Source organism: Medicago truncatula, chromosome 3 (genome assembly GCF_003473485.1).
Source record: "Medicago truncatula cultivar Jemalong A17 chromosome 3, MtrunA17r5.0-ANR, whole genome shotgun sequence".
Taxonomy (NCBI): domain Eukaryota; kingdom Viridiplantae; phylum Streptophyta; class Magnoliopsida; order Fabales; family Fabaceae; genus Medicago; species Medicago truncatula.
The window spans coordinates 5,751,045-5,773,166 of record NC_053044.1 but is presented as its reverse complement, the minus strand read 5'-3'; the positions used below and the strand labels follow the sequence as shown (position 1 = coordinate 5,773,166).

At 34.6% G+C, this 22,122-nt stretch overlaps 2 protein-coding genes across 2 annotated transcripts; both read right to left on the bottom strand.

Moving 5' to 3' along the window:
* Positions 1-1,942: 1,942 nt before the first annotated feature.
* On the bottom strand, positions 1,943-8,484 carry LOC11422276 (U3 small nucleolar ribonucleoprotein protein IMP4). Its single transcript, XM_003598646.4, has 9 exons — positions 8,201-8,484; positions 8,028-8,111; positions 6,254-6,363; positions 6,080-6,130; positions 4,943-5,086; positions 4,783-4,872; positions 3,574-3,680; positions 3,360-3,444; positions 1,943-2,419 (listed from the first exon to the last, which is right to left on the bottom strand). Exons 1-9 carry the CDS (start codon positions 8,310-8,312, stop codon positions 2,327-2,329), a joined length of 876 nt encoding a protein of 291 aa, XP_003598694.1. The 5' UTR covers positions 8,313-8,484; the 3' UTR covers positions 1,943-2,326.
* A 1,539-nt stretch (positions 8,485-10,023) lies between these two features.
* Positions 10,024-14,648, bottom strand: LOC11427880 (U-box domain-containing protein 44). Its single transcript, XM_003598645.3, has 4 exons — positions 14,280-14,648; positions 12,847-13,598; positions 12,187-12,487; positions 10,024-11,845 (listed from the first exon to the last, which is right to left on the bottom strand). Exons 2-4 carry the CDS (start codon positions 13,591-13,593, stop codon positions 10,392-10,394), a joined length of 2,502 nt encoding a protein of 833 aa, XP_003598693.2. The 5' UTR covers positions 13,594-13,598; positions 14,280-14,648; the 3' UTR covers positions 10,024-10,391.
* Between the last annotated feature and the right edge of the window lie 7,474 nt (positions 14,649-22,122).

Genomic DNA, 22,122 nt, shown 5'->3' with positions numbered 1-22,122 from the left:
CCTAAATTCGATAGCTTGGTTAACATAGTTCAATAACGAATAATTATTGACTATTTCAAAATTTGATAACTCGTTAACCATCAACTAAACATTTTTTTTTTGTTATTTTCAATGTGTTTTCTCTACTAGAAGTAATCCAATTCAAGGTGTATGAGACATTAAATGTGACTACCTCTCAGCTAAAATTTCAACATTAGTTTGTTGGTTTGTGGAAGTCTAACCTCTTCTGCTGTACTCAATCTTCGTTGGTCTCTATCAACTAAACTTTATTAACAAAAAAGTTGTATCAACCACTATTTCAATTGTTCCAATTACATCTAGATTTGAACATCTAACGTTCATTGTTAATTACATTCAAATTTGTGGTTAATGGTTTAATAGATTAAAAAGTTCGATATCGAATGGATGACATGTTCAATGGTACAACCATTCCATGTGAAATATTGTGAATTTGTGATGTATTCATGTTTGTCTACTATGTGTCCAACAAATACCAGAGCATAGACCAAACATGTCATATGTGGTCTTAATGTTGAATGGTGAAAAATTGTTGCCTAAACCTTGCCAACCTGGGTTCTATACTGGGACAGTTCATCATCCAATTCAGGTTGAATCTTCTTCAAGAAGTACTAGAGATTGTTCACAAAATGAAACCTCTTTGTCAATGTTAGAGGCATGGTAGAATAGTGAATACCATTGTGTTGATAGTTGATGTTTATGACAAAAGATCTTGAAATGTCAGTTCAGTAGTGATTAATACAATGGCCAAAATTGGATTTGGATGTCCATATAGCATAAACTTTCAAATATGTTTTCATGAATATCAAGAGTCAACATTTTATTATTTTATGATATCCATCCACATGCATTATCTATGAGTTAATTTTACATCCACTTGACTTGTTTTAAACAATTTAAATTTTCCACAATATGAAAGATACTTAATATATTTAGGGCTATATTACATCGAGACCTTTAAGTTTGAGGTTTATAATAGATTGGTCATTTCCTTTAAGTTTTATAAACGTTTTCGATTTAGTCCTTCTGTCACATCATCGTTTTTGTAATGTTGGGTTAACATAAGAACTAAATTGAAAACATTTACAAATTTTAAAAGACTTATCTGTGACCAAAATAACTTAAAGGACGAATCATTTACAAACCTCAAACTTAAAGGAGTTATATGTGACCAAAATAACTTAGGGTGCGTTTGATTTGCTAAAAAATGAAGGACATGACAGAACAACTCTAGTTGTCCAGTGTTTGATTTGTAAAGCTGTTTCAGGTACAAGACAAACTGGAGGCAAGGGACAGAGTTTTTGTCCCTCACCAAATCACAGCACAACTTTTTGTCCCACGTACAAGCTGTCTAAAATATCAAAATAGCATTTTATCCCTCAAAAATCGTATAAAACAAAAAATTATTCAATGCCATAAAAAATTTGTCATGTGTTGTTATACCTTGTATTGTACTGTTCTAAATTGTACTGTTCTGTCCAGTACTTGCTATTTTGCAAACCAAACACACCCTTAAGTACCAATATGTTATAAACATCAAACTTAAAGGACTCCTAGTGTAATTTAACCATATATTTATTATAACGTTGATGTTAAAAGACAAGTATAGTTGTTACAGTGTAAAAATGCAAAATATCTACACACTTATACGTTTATCAAAATCAAAATAATTTTGATCAAAATTTCTTTTTTTTAAGAGGAAAAACAATATTTCATAGAAATCATTGTTCGTAATTTATACAATAAAAGAAGAAAATATAGCGACCTTCTAAACATTAATAAAATACAGTATAAAATAAGTCACAAATAAAAACAGAAAATAGAAACCAAACAAGTTCTAATGTTTTTATTTCTTGCAAATATGTCGTTCACTTTTGTTTAAGGCTTAACATTTTATGATTCTCATTGATTATCCATTGACCAATTGAAACCAACCAAAACATTTTTGAATAACATTATAATACTTGTTTTTTTTAAGAATATAATACTTTTTTAAAAAACAACAAATCTAACAAAGACTGTTAATAGTTTTATCAAAAACTTAAACTAAAAATTATAATAAGTTACAATACGCAGACCCTTGCTGAGTTTAGTGTCTCAAAGTTGTCAGCAAGTGACCTAATACATAAAAATGAACTGCTTAACTAATTTTCATCAAAAATTATACAAGCACATCACAATTTCCATTTTCTCGTAATTGTGTTGTGCTAAACTGTTGAATAATCACCATTCCAAAATTTTAGCTTTTCTTCTAGCTGCACCTGCACTAACAGCACAGTAACATTTGATAATATTATGCCTCCATCAATCACAGAAAGTTCCTCTTCCTTGTAGTGTTCATATAAGGTCTGATGACCCATTCTGTTTGTGCTTCAGCTTGATCCACTGTTCCCAATTTTATCTGCAAAAGGTTCCAGTTTTTGGTATTCAACTTTAGGAATAAGATTGGAGTTTAATGTAAAACTAGTAGATGAAAAAATAGAAACCTGAGTCAATATTAAATGAATTTTTGCAAAATTTGAGCTTTTCAAAACCTACAAAGCATGATACGGACATCCGGACACGACACAGACACTGACACGCCGTCACCGCTAAAAATTTGAGAAAATCACATAATTCAATGGAATTATGTGTCGGTGTTGTGTCAGACACGACACATGTCCAACACCGAGACACGGCCTAATTCGAGGAGTGTCCGTGCTTCATAGTTCCAAACAAAAACTCAGAAATTAAAATTAGCTTCTGCATTTCAAAAAAATTGACAATTCTCTCATACAACTTTTCCATAACCGCTTATATGCTTATAAAGATTTTTTGTAATGAATGAACTGATAAACCAAATGTTGATACAAAATGGTTCTTTGTCTTCCAAGTTAGAGACGCAAAAAATACAGTCATTCAAGAGAATATCTCTTATTGGATAAGACTACACTGTTACAAGATATTGAAATTGAGGGTCTAACTCATCCTTACAAAACCAGCTTGTAAGGTGAGGTGAGGATTGCCTCCTCTTTATAAACTCTTCTCAAGAGTCTTGTCTATCCTCTTTATAAACTCTTCTCAAGAGTCTTGTCTATCCGATGTGGAACTTGGGTTTTTCCCAATACAAGAAAATATTGAATTATTGGTAATGATGAGACTAACTCAAGAACAGATCGGAAACTAGAAAATATTGAATTATTGGTAATGATGCAAAAAATGTTTAAATCCCAGATGCTGCACAATATATTCAAAGCAATATCTTTAACTTTAGTAGCATGTTCATGCAGTTGTTACCTTCATTCCTCCATACAATTGTTAACAACAAAGCGATCAATAGTGAACTTAATTGCAATACAAACCTGATATAGACGCAACTCAAAACGTGGACCAATTTCCTTCAATTCTACAGATTTAGGACCTGCCTGCTTTTCATATATATGATGCCTGTATGCATGCAGCAGACAAGATATTTCAAATGAGAAGAAAGTAACCCTAACAAGAAAAAGTTAACAGAACTAGAACAAGTAATTGTAAAAATAGCCAAATGCATAAAACCAGATAAATGAAACTAACCTGAACGAGATATAGTCAGACTTGTTGGCAAAAGTGACAATACGTTTCGTGTCTGGTTTTGGCACCGGAAACAGATGTTTTAGAATGTTGGCAGTCCTTTCACCTAACTGTTTACAGCCAAAAAGAAATTTTATGAGCAGTCAGCACTTGGAACAAAAGCAGTGTTACTATTGTTATGGATGGTAATTATTTTGTTCAAAATAGTTTCAAATGAATGCAGTCCTTTCACGTAACTGTTTACCGTCTAAAAGAAAGTATGAGCAGTTAACACTGAGCGCAAAAGCAGTGTTACTAGTATTACATAGAGGTAATATTTTTGTGAAAAAATATATTTTAGGTTTTTGTTAAATTGAGTTTACAGAAGCACTTCTTAAAGGTAGTATGAGCAGCCAGCACTTAATACAAAAGCAGTGCTACTGTTGTTATGGATGGTAATTATTTTGTTCAAAATAGTTTCAAATGAATGTGAAACTATTATGTTTTATCAAAAACCAAGTCTTGGAGAAAACCAAAGTCATCAATGGTTTCGTTTAAAGTTTTTCACGGTCTTCCTTAATCATTTTACTGAATTTATCTCTATCTAATCAACTCTTATTATTAGGGGCTTCTAGGGGTGGTCTTCTCACCTGCCCAAACTTCTGTATGCGTTACTTTACCATCTTAGATGCTGTTCCTACTTTCTAATATGTTCTCCTAATCTTATTATGTAAGTCGACTCATCCAAAACAACACTATGTGCAACACTTAACTTACGCTCTTGCAGGCAATTAGGTAGGTCATTACTTCAATCATAATTTGGACCAGGGTAACCTGTCAACAGAACCATGATTGATTGCCTGACTTGTTTGCAGCTATTTCAAAAAGTGAGTCATGTCATTTTGCTTTCAAAAAAACAGATCAATCATGCAGGAGACTGGTTCCTGGTAAAACCATTCACCAAATGAAGTTTTTCTAATATTTTAGCCAAATGCTATGGACATCACGGTGCAACCTACATTGTTTAATTTTACTTACAACTATGCAACTTGTTTTAAATACTGCAAAAAGGGTTCTGACATCATTCCATATTTTGATAAAGATATGAACCAATGATACTGAAAGACCAAAAATTATCAGAAGGTCGAATAAATAAGTAGTGAAAGAAACAGACCATTGCCAGTAAAATTAGTACGTACAAAGATGATGAAGCTCATATTGAAATATGAATACCTTAGTTTCAAAATTATCAAGAATAATATGCGGATAAGCTTCGGGCATGGTTCCAACGGCTTTTCTATCTCTAATTTCATGCCTTGTAACCTGCAATGAACAACAGATTAGCATGTAGTCTCCTAAACTCTATACAGTTAACACTAAAACTAACACTTACCACATTGAGTAATCCAAAATATGCAGTAGGACCAAATGGTAGATGACAAACTATTAAACCATCTGGCACACCTCGGTGTTCATGAACCAAGATAACATCTGTATAGTCATGTGATCGGCAAGAATCTATGATCTCTGAAATAACCTGAAATGAAAGGGAATATCATTAATTATTATTTTTTCGGAAAAGATCACTGAGTAAGTACTAGTAAAACTATTACCGATTAGTTAAAGGTGTCTAGCGTTACTGAATTAATATATTTAAGGTATGTATCTTATCATGATTAAACCAAAAAAAATGTTGGACAGGCAAAGATTAGATTTTGACTAGATCGAATAAACACATTCATACTACTCAAGATTAGCAAAACAAATCATTTAAGTTAGAGCCACACTAGGAAATAAATTATTTTGACACATACATGAGGAACATGTGTTTTCAACAGCACCAAATAACAGTATGGAAATTAAAAACATTAATAATTTGGAGAGTTTCTTGTTTTATATCCACAGAAACTCTAAATAAGCCAGCATATATGATATAATATACAATGCAAAATTTTTATCAAGGGTACAATTTGAAAGCTCACTGAAACAAACGTTTGTTGCAACACTTACAATTACAAAAATTTAAATTTCATGTTCAAAGAAGTAAAACAAAAACTATATAGAAATATGGTTTTCGTGTTATGGATTATGTAGAAAGTAGAATAATGGAACATAGTGGTCTGGGTGAAAATATAAATGGGATGTGTAAAATGTTGGCAGCAAATCAACAATGATATATGTATCAACAACTTCTTTAACAAGAAGCAAGAGGAGTAAGGTATTTATCACATTGAATAACCCCAAGCATATTATCTAATATTGATAATTAAATCATATTAGTATATTAACTTCACAGGCCTGATTCAAAGAGGATGTTATGGAAGTCTTTTGTGATGGAGATTCTTCCCATATTTTTGCTAACGCAACAATAGTAAATATTTGGATTCTCAATTCTTTTGGTGTGTTTAATTCTGACAATTAAGTTTCTTACTCTGAGCTATAAATGAACAAAGCACCAAATAATAAATTTTTCATATTACAAGCACATATAGAAAATGATAACGGATGATAAAATGGTAAAGGTTCCAACCTGACCACCACGATTCATTCTTTCAGCATTGGGAAAGACGATACTCAACTCCTACACACACAAAAATGAAGATAATGATATACAGTGAGTTCAGTATAACACCAGACAAGAGAACAAGATATGTGAAGTATAAAATATTTGAAACAATCAGCAATACAATGAAAACAAGCAAACCTTTACAAACTGTTTGAGTGGAGCGCTTGGATCCCTGGATGTGGTCAGCAGAATTTTAGGATCTTTCTCAGCAGCAAATGCATACTCATCATCGATGTGTGATCTTGGGACTGAATTCAACAGGGCGCAAAGTATCAAAACCCATCAAATCCCACTCCCCATATGAAAGACGCAATTAAATGAGAAAATATGACGTGCAAGACATTTATAAAAGATAAAAGTGTCATAAAAACCAAATTTCAAAGGCTCAAAAGTCTTGTGGCATTCCAAATCTATTTTAGGTCCGAAGTAAATAACTACAATTCCAAAAATTGATAAAAGTGACTCTTATTTTCAGTTTTCCACTCAAAAAATTCAAGAAAGATATTTAGTTTGAGACCAATTTATTAATCAGCATTATATTGCTCCAATTAGAACGCTTTTATGAGTTAGCTCATTGTGAAACATCTCTGAGGACTTGGACAACTCATCTATGATGTATTCAACTTGCCTACGGAATGCTTCCTGAATGAAATGTCAACTTTCTCAAAGAATACTATAAACTCATATATAGGTTCTTTCGAGAAGCTACAAATACATTGGATTAGCTTCTAATTAGTAGAAACTGAATTAAAAAACTACCATGATTATTAACTGACATAAATCTCTATAAGTATACAAGTATTCACAAAGAAATCATACATCAGAGCTTTTGAAATACTGATCTATATTTTCCTTTTATACAATTCTTATTTATTTCAGTGGCAATTACGACCATTTTTACAATTGTCTTCAAAGGGATTTGAATTGTCTCTCTTGTAGTTACATGGCCATGCTCTAACTACTACAGCTCATGAACAAAATTGTTCTAGCTATGGATTAAACTCGAATATTCCCGATCAATTCAACCTTAACTGAACTGAAGGTCATTAACCACTCGAGCCGACCCAATGTGGTTTAAAAAGTAATAATTGCTAAAAAAAATCATGGTTATGCTAACCATTAACAATAATGCAAAAAAGATAAAATCAACCGCACACTAATATTTTAAAACAACATAATCATACCCATGCTCATTCCCTCAACAACCAAACAATGGGCCTGTTTGGATTGGCATAACTCTTGTGAGACTGTTTAGGGGAACTTCTGAAAACAACTTATTTTCATATGTTCTCCAAGATAGTCTATGAAAACAGCATACAACTTATATGAAAACAATTAAACTTTACTTTGACCCTATTTGCATTGGCTTATTTGAGTTTATCAACTGTCATAAGTTTTGTGACACTGTTTTGAAGAACTTCTGAAAACAACTTATGACATTGTTCATAAGCCATTTTCCTAAGTTCTCCAGGAAAGCTTAAGAAAAAAGCTTAAAACTTGTACAAAATCAATTTAACTTCATTCAATCTTTTTCTATAGAAATAGCTTATACATGAGCACTTTTCACGGTGGGCATGTGTCCTATAAGCTACAAAAAGTTGATTATCCAAACAGGACTTTTATCTTTGGTTATAGAAATAGTTAATACATAAGCGCGTATCACACCTAAGGTGCTGGCTAAAGGTAAGAGACCACAAGGTGCTGAGTTCCAGTCTCATCAGAAGATATTTTGTAAAATGTCAATATTGCCACATGAATTAATAAAAAATTTCCCTTTCCCAATTCAAATAATAAATAAATAAAATAAGCACTTATCATGATAAGCACTTATGCTATAAGCTGTAAATTAAGTTGCCTATCCAAACATGACCAACAATCACAAAAATTCACTTAAAAACATAGAAACACATACCAGCTGTGTTTTCATCTTCAAGATCGATTTCGCGACGAAGCGCCGCTTCCTCGTTTCTCAGCTCAGTAGGTATAGGCTTCCCCTCTGCAAAAACAACAAAATTAAATTGAAAAAATTAACAAAAAAATTAAAAATTAATAAGAGTAAACGAAAAGTGAATAATGAAAACGAACCTCGAAGAGCTTCTCTTATTTTGCGTTTATTTTCATAATGAATACGCTCTTTTCCTTCTAAGCTTTTTCTGTATATATACTCTCTTCGCAAACGTTGGTTTCTACGCAACATTTTTTTGAACAACTGTGATGAAGGCGGTTAGATGGTGAAGGAACTGTACGCCGGCGGGAGTGCAACGGCGGACGTCGGAGAAGGTGCAGCGGCGAGGAAGGGAGTGATGAAACTCTTTTCTGTTTGGTTTGGTAGTTTGGGGTTTTGGGTTTTGTTTAGAAAAACCTAAGCTAAACGGTGTCGTTTTGGGTTGTTAGAGATGAATATAAGCATGAGATTTATATGAACCGTTTGATTCATCGGCAAGTTCTCACCAAATTGGGATAGGATTTACCCTAAAAGAAAGGATAATAATCCAACCACAATCCTTCAATCTCAAAATAGTTGTCGGATATGAACGGACCATGATTCCTACGGTCGGAGTCAGAGTGTTATTGATCTTACGATTGAAATCGGATTGTGAATATTTAAAGATAGGAAGTGAAATAAAAACTATTCTAATAGATCAGACGGTTGATATGAACTAGGTTAATAAAAATAGCTTCTTATGCTAAAATGTTTTTTTAATATCGTTAGTTATTTAATATATTTATTTATTATGATATCAATTTTTTATGAATACTTACTTAATTACGGTCATTTTAGTCGATAAACGAAAATAATTAATATAAACATTGAAATTTTAATACATCAACCAACTATTGTGCTTACTGGTTGTTAAAATGATTATTATCCTTAAAAAAAATCTACGAACACCATTTTGTCTACATTTTTTATCCAAAAAAAAAAGTTGTTTCCTCGATGAAATTTAATTTCTTTTTTATTTGCTATTAAAAAAATTATTTTAGTCCTAGGAAACCCTTTTTATTTTAATATCTTATGGTAATTGTTGCAAGATGACTCAAAATTAGTGTTTTGGGAATATTGGAATAGAGGCACAATTTTCAAAGCATTAATTTGATGTGTTTTTGGAAGCAAATCGTGACACAATTTTGCTTTAATATGAACACTACATAAGCATCATTTGGCTCATTTGTTGAGTAAGCTTGGTGAATCTCATGGAAATCAAAGGAGGGAACTTTTAGGATATTTAGATACCAAAAGTTAAGGGTCTTTGAGGGAGGTTTAAAGCTTCAAGATGTAAATCTTATAGAACCAAAAGAGGGGGCTCTTGGGAAAAGGGTTAGTGTTTTTTAGGGAGAGATTCATGGGGTTAGGAAACACATGAGTGGAGAGTCTTTTGTGAGCAAGTTGGGTGAGTCTTGGGAAACCAAAAGAGAAGATCCTTATGTAATCAAAGACTAAAGATTGATTCTCTTTTGGGGGTTAGATTATAGAGTTGGGAAACAATTGTAAACACCTTGGTGAGTGAAAATCATTGAGTGTCTTGTTCATTGGTGAGATTGGGAGAAAATGGTAGAAATTAGGGTTTGTTCTTTGTGAGCTTGTTAAAGCTAATTTCTTGTAACCCTTTTATATCTCTTTGTAAAGAACCGGTGGATTGGAGAGATCAATCTCTCCTCCATAGTAGGTCATTGTTTATTCTTTGGTTCGATTGTGGTTTTGCTATACATTTGACTTATATGATTAGGACTAGATTGTTGTTGTTGCTTGTGGTTATTTTGGTTATTGGTTGTCATTGATACTTGCTCCACGAATCTAAATTTTGATGTTAGGGTTGGAATTGACAACAGTAATTAACACTAAAAAATATATATTTTCTGCAAAAAAAATCTTTATCCAACACATGCAAGTTTTTTTAAAATCCATCTGATCCAATAGCAAGTATTATTATAAATATAGTCAACCTGATTTTTTCTTTACAACCTTCCTTTGTACTAAATTATTTATTACATATTTTAGAATGGCTTTATGTGTTTCAGGCAAAACAAGATCAATTACAAACAGGAAGCATGTACACCAAAAAAATGAAGTGCATGCTTAGAATCATATGAGTTTGATAAAATCACAATGTCGCTATGATTTTGTTGAAGCTTCGAAGTGTAACTTTTACCAAAATTATGACCGTTCACTGTGATTCCGCCAAACTAACTGTCAATCCAAACATGCACGTAAATGAATGTAATGCAAAACAAAAATCACTGCCATAATATAAATTCTCAGAGAGAAAGGCTTGTTTCAAAAATAACTTGATTGAGCTTGTAGAAGCTCTAACTCTGCTAATACTTTTGCAACTGTTGATTTCAATCTTGAATCACTTTTTTGTGCCAAATCAATAAGAACCACTTGAGCAGATTCTCCATATTTCACTCTATGTTCTTCAACCTTAAATATTTTCTCCAACATCCATAATGCTTTTTCTTGAACCTTTGCATCACCAACTTCTAGACTTTTTATAATAGCTTGCACACCTGATAATTTCGCAATGAAATTCACACCATTTTCCCAAATTTCATCTTGCAAGAGAGTTGAAAGTGCAACAAGAGAAGCTTCAACTGCTTCCTTCTCTTTATCTTCCAACATTTCGATAAGTTGAGAAACCGCACCAGCTTTGACTAAACAAAATGTGCTATTGACAAAGCAATATCCATCATGAACTTCACAATATGCGTTTGTTGAAGGTTGAACACATAACCATCTTGACTTTCTACATTTCCTAAGAGAAAGTGAATTTTGAGATAGCTGTGCTAAAGAGTTTGCAGCCCTTGATTTTGTGATTGGTGAACTTGTTGAGAGCAATTTTACAAGCAAAGGAATCACCCCGTGTTGTACTGAAACAAGTTGTAGTTTCTTGTCAGATGAATTCGTGAAGCGGTTTATAACACCGGTAGCATTCTCGATTAAGTTGTTTGTTGATGGCGATTTACTAGCATTGCTGGAATACAAAATAGATATCAAAAGCTGGAGCAAACTTGCCCTCTTGAGTATATCGGTTACTTTTTTATCGCTAGCGGGAAGATTACTCAGTATGCCAACCGCAGCCGCTTTTTCACTATCTGATGTGGATGACGAGACGATATTAACAATGTTGAAAATATGACTTTCATCAAGATATTCGGTCAACTCATCGGTCATATCTTTAGAGAGTGTGTATAGCAAATTCAAGACCTTACACCTGATTTTGATGTTATTTTCCTTAAGAAAAGGTAAGAGTAGTTGAAGTGCACCTTTTTCTTTCATTTTTCTTCTCACTTTGGATGCACCAAGATGAGAAGACATGCTATTTAGAGCTTCTAATAGATGACCTTGAATTATAGGGCTTGAAAGATTCAAAAGCGAAAGCATCTGTTGCGCAACATCTTCGTTGACGAGTATGGATTCCGACTGAGCAATTCGTGCAAGAATAGCGGATGCAGGTTCCCTTAGTGTCATGAGCACAGATGTAACAGAGAAAAGAAGTTGTAGCAAAGATCCTGTAATTCCTGATCGAATCAAACGTTGCACATTTTCAGTCAAGCTAGACAGATTTTGTAGTGCGTTTAAAGATGATAACTTGGATTCAAGTTTCCCGGTAATAAACATTTTCACAAGGGGCTCGATCGCTCCATCTTCTCCAAGGGTAAGTTTGCTGTGATCAGTGAGTTCCAACCTAGAAAGTGATGTTGCCATTAGGATCTTGTTCATGTCAGACCCTGCAGGAATAAGATAATTAGAAATTTTCAAGTGAATAAGATAACCTAGAAAGTGCTGTTGCCATTAGGATCTTGTTGATGTCAGTGTAAAACTAATTTACACCGACAGTGTATGACTATTAAACTCTTATAACATTGCCTGTTGGAGATATAACACAGTGAATCATTTTGTAGATAGATTTGATGTAAACCAAATGCTAACTTTTCTGCTTTCACTAACTCAGCCTATTTCTATATCCATCTAATTGAAAGTTTATAGAAATCTGAACTTATGGTTCGTATAATCATATAAATAATAGAGAACAAAAGACAAGTATCTGTTGAGAAAATTCCTGAATTACCTTCCTTCAAATACTGAACTAGTGGCCTAAAGTAACCAGCCTCGGCCATATGAAGTGCATTTTGATTATTACTCGACAAAATATCCAATAACTTTGCTGCATCGTGTGAAGCAACTGGGTCATCACCATTAAGGATGGCGACCAACATAACGATACACCCTTGTATTCTTCCGATCCGCCTACGAACTGATTGAAGATTAGAGAGGTCTAGCAACAGTCCCACTGCTTCCCTCCTCTCTTCTGAATCCCTTGTAAGAGACTTCACCACTGCTGACAAAAACTCAACCTCAACCATCTTCTCCTGCATTTTACCACTTTATAAAGTAAGATAAAGTGACTATGGATTGACTTAATTAAGCTTATCTACTGGTATAAGCACTCTTCAGTTGTAACAATGTTTGGAAGAGCTTATGACAATAGCTTGTGACATTTCCATAAGCTGTTTATAGCTTACTTCCTGAGCTATCAAAATTAATTTGTAGCTTATATAAAAACAGTTTGACTTTCTTTTACTTTCTGTTATAGAAATGGCTTATACATAAGCACTTATGATATAAGCTCTTAATTAAGTTGCTTATCCAAACAGGCCCAATTGTGCAAAAATTTTAGACCAACATTTACAAAAACATAGTAAAAATCAACTCATTTTCAGGATCTTACCTTTTTCTCATCATTTCCAAAAGCAATACTTCTTAGCAATTGAATTATGGATAGTCTATTGTCTGCCTTACATGAAACTAAACGCTTGAAAAGAAAGGCGATGGTTGCTTCCTCGTTAATCAAACCACCATCCAATTTTCCGCTTCTCATGTACTCCTTTAGTCTCATAAGTGAAACTGCAAATTCTTCATCATTACCATTCTTAAGTTGCAAAATCACATCATCAATAGAAACATGAACGATTTCCTCTTCTATTTCACCAACCATCCTCGTTTCACTCATGAAAAATTCTGATTTCGGACTTGAAGTCATACTTGAACTGCCGTCAAATCTTGCATTCATCATCTGTCTTTGCAATGTACCAATCTTTTCTCTAAAATCAATAGATACTTCAAGGCTTGCAACAAGCAAAACTCCCAACGACCGGCCAATATCATGTGTCATGTCCTCGATTTGCTTAATAGGGTGTCTCAAATTCGAGCTTTTTGTTAAAGCTTTAGCACGCCGTAGCTCATTCTCAAGAGATTCCAACGATTTTCGAATTGATGGCTTGTCCAATACAACGCTGTTATCACTCAATTCATTCAAGATCGGTGGCAATTTCTCAACCAACATGGAAAACTCAGAAAAAGCATCTACCTCAATTTCAGTTTTCTTACCAAACGAAACAACTTCATCAGCCAAAAAATTCATTGTTGACACCAATTCAGAAAATTCTCTCTTTTCCATGTTTTCCTTATTCTTCATGAAAACTTCATTTGTTCAGATAAAAACAAGAATCAGTCGTCAATTAAAGAAGAAAATATGCTCAAGTGAACACTAACATATAACTAGAGAAAAGTACTAATAAGAAATTAATACAGAACAAAAAACAAATACATATAACATATGATTAAAACATTTCAACTTGACATAACTAAGTTGTTATTTTTTGTCTTAACCCTCTGGTTCCTACATAAAGGAGGCCTCGTAAGTCGGAGTACGACCATAAGGCAAGGAAAGTCTGACAAAACACTATTCTGGATTTCCGGTTAGAATTCAAACTTTGATTCTCCCAAACGATTCATGTTTAACCAGAACTCATTAATCACATGAGCTCAATTACTTGTTTATAACTATGTTGTTCCTATGCAAAACAACCTAAAACTAACTAAACTGATAACAATGAAAATACAAAAATTAACTAAAATTATCAAAATTCAAATACAAAATTAACTAAAATAACTAACAACCAATCAAGGTAAACTGTGATGAAAATAAATCAAAAAAATGATACTGTTTCAACTGAAAAGAACAAAAACCTTAATTAATTGAGAGATATTAGAATTTGAGCAAAGCTTTAATCATTTATCTTCAATTTATAAAATTGCAAATAATTAAATATAACAAATAAAAACATATAAAAACAAATTCAGAAGGAAGATGAATAGAACCTGCAAAGAAACTCTGAAGCTAAGAAATTTTCAGACACTTTCTTTCATCCAAGACCAAGCATAGTTGAACTTTGAAATATCAAAGAAGAAGAAAAAAACACTCCACTTTCTTCTTCTTATTTTTTTCTTCTCTTGTTCTTGAAACTTGTTATTGACTTTGAAGTCTTGAAGCACAAGGGTGAAACATAAGGTTGAATATTTTTTATGATGATAATATGTACAAGAAGAGTATAGAAAGAAAAAAAAGGACAAAGTGTAGTAATAATAATAAGAGTCATTTTCAGACGGCTATGTAGCATTAAATATAAGGTTGTAATGACATATGGTTTCTTTGCTTTGATCGTCATGGTCATATTCTTGTGCTTGCTTCCAAGTAACTAGCAGATGAAAAATAATGAATGATGGAAGACGAAGTCAAAATATGTACCTTACACACATGTGTATTCTGCTAAAGCATTTAATTAAATATTTAAGACTTTAAGTATAAAGTCTGATTTTTTTGGTGGTGGAATATAAAGTCTTGTTTTAAAAAAGAAAAATGGTAACCTATGTTTAAGGAATTAGAAAAATAACTTTTACATAAAAAAAATGGTATGTTAATTACTTTGAAAAGTATTAATTCGATTTATATTTTTAAGATAATTTTTTTTTTTTGAAGGAATGATAAAATTTCTTTTTATCACTCATAATACAATGTCTTCGGATATTTGTTAGCATGATTTTTTAAATTAAAGTCATGATAATTAGTGGGACATTTGTAGCTACTGAAATGAAGAGATTCTGATTGCTACTTAAATATAAGCATATTTTGGATTCTAAAATCCAAACACATCCAAACTGTATTCAGATTATAGAATCTGAAACAATGTATAATCTTCCATAGCTCAATTGTTAGATAAAGTAGAGCATTATCCTTGTGAGTTTAGCTCAATTGATAAAAACAATGCATAATATATGCAAGGTCCAGGATTCAAACCTCGGTTAACATCCAAAACAAAAAAGTAAAACATTATTTTTTATGGTGGCTTAAAGCTAGTAACGCCAACTTTGTTTATTGCTATAATCAGTGGTGGTCAGGTCCCTTGTTGTATTTGGACATTAGCTAATTGCTTTTTGTAACATTGACAGCCTCTAGTTATTATTAGGGGTCTCATATTGATACAATTTGTGCTTTGAAGACGTCTTATCGTTGTTAATATATACCATATTTTATTGTTAAAAAAACAAAAAGACGTGCGAGAAAATGTTATGATAAGAAAAGTAATAATCTTAGTTTTTTTCCCACTTGCCTGCATTTATAGGCTCTGAAGAAATTACTCCCATGCAATGATTGCTTCAAAGTTATGTTCAGATTTTTTTTATTTTGACCCCTCCAAAGTATTGTAAATATTGGCGTGTTGCAATTGGTTTTTATATAAAGTTCGCTTTCCCTCAAAAAAAAAAAAAAAAGAAATATAAAGTTCGCTTAGTTGAGATTGTTGCCTACAAAAATCTAACAAATGACCAATCGAGAACTTGAAAGAATAATATATTGTTATATTGATCCCTTTGATCTTCAACTCTTCACAATGTTGGCCACTTTGATCTTGGATGTTAAAAAAAATGTTACCTCGTTGAAAATAAATTTATGTCGTTGGTGGGAACAACAAATGACATGCTAACTTGTTTTCAAGGACCAAAACGGAAACCTAGTAAGTCAATCTTGATTACATTATTCTTCTTCTTCAAAAAAAACTTGATTACATTATATTATTTTATTCAAAAAAGGTAAATAAGGATCGCATATGTTGTAACACCCTGTTTTTCCAATATGAAAATTTCTTAAAACATTTATCAGAGTAAGCATCGTAAACAACGGGATATCACATAAAACGTAATCCAAAACAGTTAAATAATGATTTAACCAAATATCTTAAACATCGCAGCGGAAATTATGTTATAAAACATAAAACGTCTTGGCACGCAGGCCTCATCAATAAGTCTTAAAAGAAATTAGTTCATAATCATAAATAGCATAAAAGTCACGTAATAGAATGAAGCATGCATAACATAAAGCCCCATCCCGTTACGTATCAGAGCGACCTAGACGACACAGTGAAGGCAAGGCCACTCACGACGGAAACAGCACACTAAGCACGATCACCTGCACGTTACCCACGGTCGAGGTAACATTCAAACAGAAGGGGTGAGATTTCATAACAGAATAACATTAATCAATGCAATAAAGAATCATGAATTAACATCCTAATTAATCTTGATCATAATCAATTTAAACATAATCATCATTGTATCTTTAATAAGCATTTATCACGTAATCACATAATCAATCATCATCAACATAGCATAGTAGACATGACAGTGTGACAATGCTCCTAGACTCCGTATATGCATGTGGTACCAATCGTCATCATAAGTATAAATATACTTTAATCGTGCGGAGGACAAAGCTCCTAATAATCGTGCGGAGGACAAAGCTCCTAATAAAACGTGGTGAGGACTAAGCTCAATGATATGCTATGCATGGACTCTTAACAACAAAACATCGTAATCATCGTAATCATGTGCATTCAATAACTTGAAGCGAAACGTCATCATTTTCATTATATTCATAAATAAACATTGCATACTCAGTTAAATAACAGCAGCAGCATAGTCAAGTCACATAACAGCAGGGAGATATCAATATATCAATAGCAATTCAATAGAATCATAATCATTTCAATTATATCTTACATATTGCATAATACATTAATCATGCTCAATTAATATCAACATATCTTAATAGCTTTACAGACTGCATTAAACGTTATCATTAGGTTTCATTACCAATTAGGGGTTCACTCTTGATCAAAAGGTGCGACACAGATCGCACAACCACCCAAACAGCTACGTTCTAGACTTGCTCGCGAGGCGAGAGTTCTCACTCGCCATGGCGAGTACCACTCAGATTCCCAACTAATGTTGTTTTGGGTTCAATCCTGTCCTAAAATCATTCCTAATCATCTCTAGGTATGTTTAGGCACTTAAAGGCACTCAAGGTCCAACTAAAAAGTCGAAACTACAAAATCTAACATGCTCTCTGCCTTAGCTCGCTATGGCGAGTAAGACTGCTCGCTGTGGCGAGCGATACCAAAGTAACTCGCGAGGCGAAGGGAATGGCTCGCGTGGCGAGTGATGAAGCTCATCACTCGCGAGGCGAGGATCATAGCTCGCCGTGGCGAGCGATGAATGTCGCTACGGCCAGGCTTCCTAAAATCACAAAAATTCATCGATTAACATGGTTCTAAGTCTGATACTGATTCCAAAGTTTGTCCTAAACATTATCTAAGGTCCAGGAATACTTTCTACATCAATCTAACCAATTTCCACCGTTTATTCTCAAATTTTAGGGATTTGACCTAGTTTTCGTTTTCTCCATCTAATCCTAATTCTTGCTAACTAATCATCAGAATTACATTCACTAATGTTACTGAGTTATTAGTCCCACCCTTACCTGGTTATGAAGAAATCGCAGCCCTCTTTGGTCTCTTGCTCCTCTCTAAGCTTTTTCTCCCTTTTTCCAAAAGTTTTCACGTACAAAGTGTTTTTTCTAAACCTAGGTCTATTCTTTTATATCTCTCCTTTATAACTTATCTTATTTCACTTTCTCCCCCAAAACTATCTAAAATATCAAAACAGCCCTCAACTAAATATTTTTCAAATCTTTATTTTATTTAACAATAAAATAAATTCCTTAATCTTATCAAATCCTCCAAAACCCATAACTTATCACGTCATCAATCAAATCATCAAAATCACCATACATCATCAAAACATATCAAAATCATGCATATATTATATAATTATAATATAATCACCTAAACTCGATTAATAAACGATTAAACGAAAGGTTGTCTCTAACTTGCACATCGTCACTCTGAATTACATGAGATGGATCCGGAACATACTTTCGAAGTTGCGACACATGGAAAACGTTGTGCAAATTCGAAAGATGCGGCGGTAAACCCACTCGGTAAGCCACCGTTCCAACTCTTTCCAATATCTGATACGGACCAATGAACTTCGGGGTCAACTTCTTTGACTTCAAAGCACGTCCTACACCAGTCATAGGAGTGACTCTCAAAGCACGTGGTCTCCTTCCTGAAATTCAAGGTCTTTTCTACGCTTATCATGATAACTCTTTTGTCGACTCTGCGACGCCTTCATTTTCTCTTGGATCATCTGAACTTTCTCAGTAGTTTGCTGAACAATCTCTGGTCCTAAGACCGCTCTTTCTCCTGATTCAAACCAACACAACGGAGTTCTGCATCTCTGACCATACAGAGCCTCGAACGGTGCCATTCCAATACTAGAATGATAACTATTATTATAAGTGAACTCGATCAACGGAAGATGACTGTCCCAAGTTCCTCCTTGTTCAAGAACACAAATTCTCAACAAATCCTCTAGCGACTGAATTGTCCTCTCCGACTGACCATCTGTCTGTGGATGATACGCCGAACTCAATCTCAACTTCGAACCCAAGGCCTCTTGCAAACTTTTCCAAAATCTAGAAGTAAATCTTGGATCTCTATCTGACACGATGCTCGAAGGAACACCATGCAACTTTACAATCTCCTTGATATAAATCTCTGCCAACTGGGCAACAGGGAAACTAATATTAATAGGTAGAAAATGAGCTGACTTCGTCAACCTATCAACAATAACCCAAATTGCGTCGCTCCCTCTCGGAGTATTCGGCAAACTTGTCACAAAATCCATCGATATACTATCCCATTTCCATTCTGGCACATCTAAAGGTACCATCATCCCAGCGGGTTTCTGATGCTCGACTTTCGACTTCTGACAAACTAAACAGGAATACACAAACTGTGCCACATCTCGTTTCAAACCAGACCACCAGAAAATCTTCTTTAAATCATGATACATCTTCGTAGCTCCCGGATGAATACTCAAGCTACTTCTATGACTCTCTTCAAGAATCATCTTCTTAATCTCTTCATTGTCTGGGATACAAATTCTTCCTCGGAATCTCAACACACCTTGATCATCGATTTTAAAATCACTGTCTTCAGTCTGATCTCTAGCAACCAACAAGTCCACAAACTTTACATCAACTTTCTGTGCTTCCTTGATACTTTTCAGAAATTCACTATCAATCTTCAGCATACCCAATTTCACACTCTGAGGTGTCCATTCACAAACCAAACTCAAATCTCTAAACTGTTCAAGCAATTCGAACTCTCTGACCATCATGGCGGACATATGCAATGTCTTCCTACTCAAGGCATCTGCAACAACATTAGCTTTACCTGGATGATAATTCAAGCCAAAGTCATAATCTTTCAACAATTCAAGCCATCTTCGCTGTCTCATATTCAATTCCTTCTGATCGAACAAATACTTCAAACTCTTGTGATCACTAAACACCTCAAATCTCGAACCATACAAGTAATGTCTCCATATCTTCAATACAAAGACTACAGCTGCCAACTCGAGATCATGCGTAGGATAATTCTTCTCATGAATTCTCAATTGTCTTGAAGCATAAGCTACCACTTTACCTCCTTGCATAAGTACACCTCCTAAACCCAACTTGGACGCATCACAATAAACCACAAAAGGTTCATCTGACTTCGGCAAAATTAACACTGGAGCAGTCGTCAAACGCTTCTTCAATTCACCGAAACTTTTCTCACAATGGACGTCCCACACAAAAGTTTTACCTTTACAAGTCAACTGCGTTAGCGGAAGAGCTAACTTAGAAAATCCTTCAATAAACCTTCTATAGTAACCAGCTAAACCCAAAAAGCTTCTAATTTCAGTAACGGACTTAGGAGTATCCCATTGCGATACAGCTTCGACTTTAGACGGATCCACAGCAATACCATCTCCGGAAATAACATGGCCAAGGAAACTCACTTCATTCAACAAGAATTCACACTTAGACAATTTAGCATAAAGTTTCTTCTCTTTCAACACTTGTAAGACAATCTTCAGATGCTCGGCATGTTCTTCTTCAGTCTTAGAGTAAATCAAGATATCGTCGATGAACATAACTACGAACCGATCCAAAAATGCATGGAAGATGCGATTCATATACTCCATAAACACTCCAGGTGCATTGGTAACACCAAAAGGCATAACTTTATATTCATAGTGACCATAACGCGTTCTAAAAGCTGTCTTCTGCATATCTTCATCTTTTACTTTAATCTGGTGATAACCTGATCTCAAATCAATCTTGCTGAAAACTCGTGCACCCACTAGCTGATCCATCAAATCATCAATTCTCGGAAGTGGATACCTATTCTTGATAGTTACCTTGTTCAACTGCCGATAATCAATACACAACCGCATACTACCATCTTTCTTCTTTACTAGCAAAACCGGCGCTCCCCAAGGTGAAACACTTGGTCTAACAAACTTCTTTTCAAGCAAGTCCTCCAATTGTTTCTTCAACTCAGATAACTCGGAAGCAGACATACGATAAGGTGCCATCGAGACCGGCTTCGTTCCAGGAACAAGATCAATAGAAAACTCAACTTCTCTCTCTGGAGGCACATCAGGAATCTCATCTAGAAAAACTTCAGGAAATTCACACACCACCGGTAACCTATCAATCACTGCTTGATTCTCAATAGATATAGTAGCCATTAACGAAAACATCAAGATACCGTCGCGTTCCAGTTGCTTCAGCTGCTTAGTAGATAAAAACTCTGCACCACTTTCCTCTTCGACGGAAGAGAAATGTACTGACTTGCTAAAACAATTAATAAGAACGTGGTTGTACTCTAACCAGTTCATACCCAAAATCACATCCATACCACTCAAAGGTAGACAAACTAAATCCATTTCAAAATCACGACCAAACATAGACAAAAGACATTTCAAACATACGAGAGAAGTAGTCACCGAACCCTTAGTCGGAGTTTCGACAACCATCTCTCCATTCATATCAGACAAATCAAGACCCAAAGCAGAAACGCAATCGAAAGCAATAAAACAATGCGTAGCACCAGTATCAATAATAGCAACTAAAGGAGTATTATTAATATAGCAAGTACCTTTGATCAAACGATCGTCACTCTCTGTCTGAGTCCCAGTCAAAGCGAAAACCCTACCAGTAGTCGGCGCCCTCTTAGGCTGAGTACACTATGAACTAATGTGACCCTCTCCATTGCAATTAAAGCACACAATGTCTGTACGATTGCAATCAGCTACAACATGACCTTTCTTACCACACCGGACACACTTCTTGATTTCCTCAGGGCAGGCGTTACTCTTGTGGCCTTTCTCACCACAATTGAAGCACACAATCTCTGCAGCATCCTTCTTCTTAGGCCGCCTAACATCGACCATCTTCTGTTTACCTTTGTCAGCGGGGGCACTGTACGGCTTAGGACGACTCTGCTGTCCCTTGCCCTTCCTCTCGTTCACTACCTTGTAGTGAGCCTTGGTATCCTCCTCATAGATCCTGCAGCTGTTAACCAAATCTGGAAAAACTCTCAGCTGTTGATACCCAATCGCCCTCTTGATGTCGGGCCTCAGACCATTCTCGAACTTGATACATCTCGAGAACTCAGCATTCTCAGCAGTATAGTGCGGGTAGAACTTCGACAGCTCCACGAACTTGGCAGCATACTCGGTCATAGACATATTTCCTTGCTTCAGCTCAAGGAATTCGATCTCCTTCTTCCCGCAAACATCTTCCGGAAAGTATCTTCTCAGGAACTCCCTCCTGAAAACAGCCCAAGTCACAACAGCTCCCTCCTGTTCAAGGGTTGGCAGAATAGCAACCCACCAGTCATCAGCTTCCTCGGCTAGCTGATGAGTACCAAAC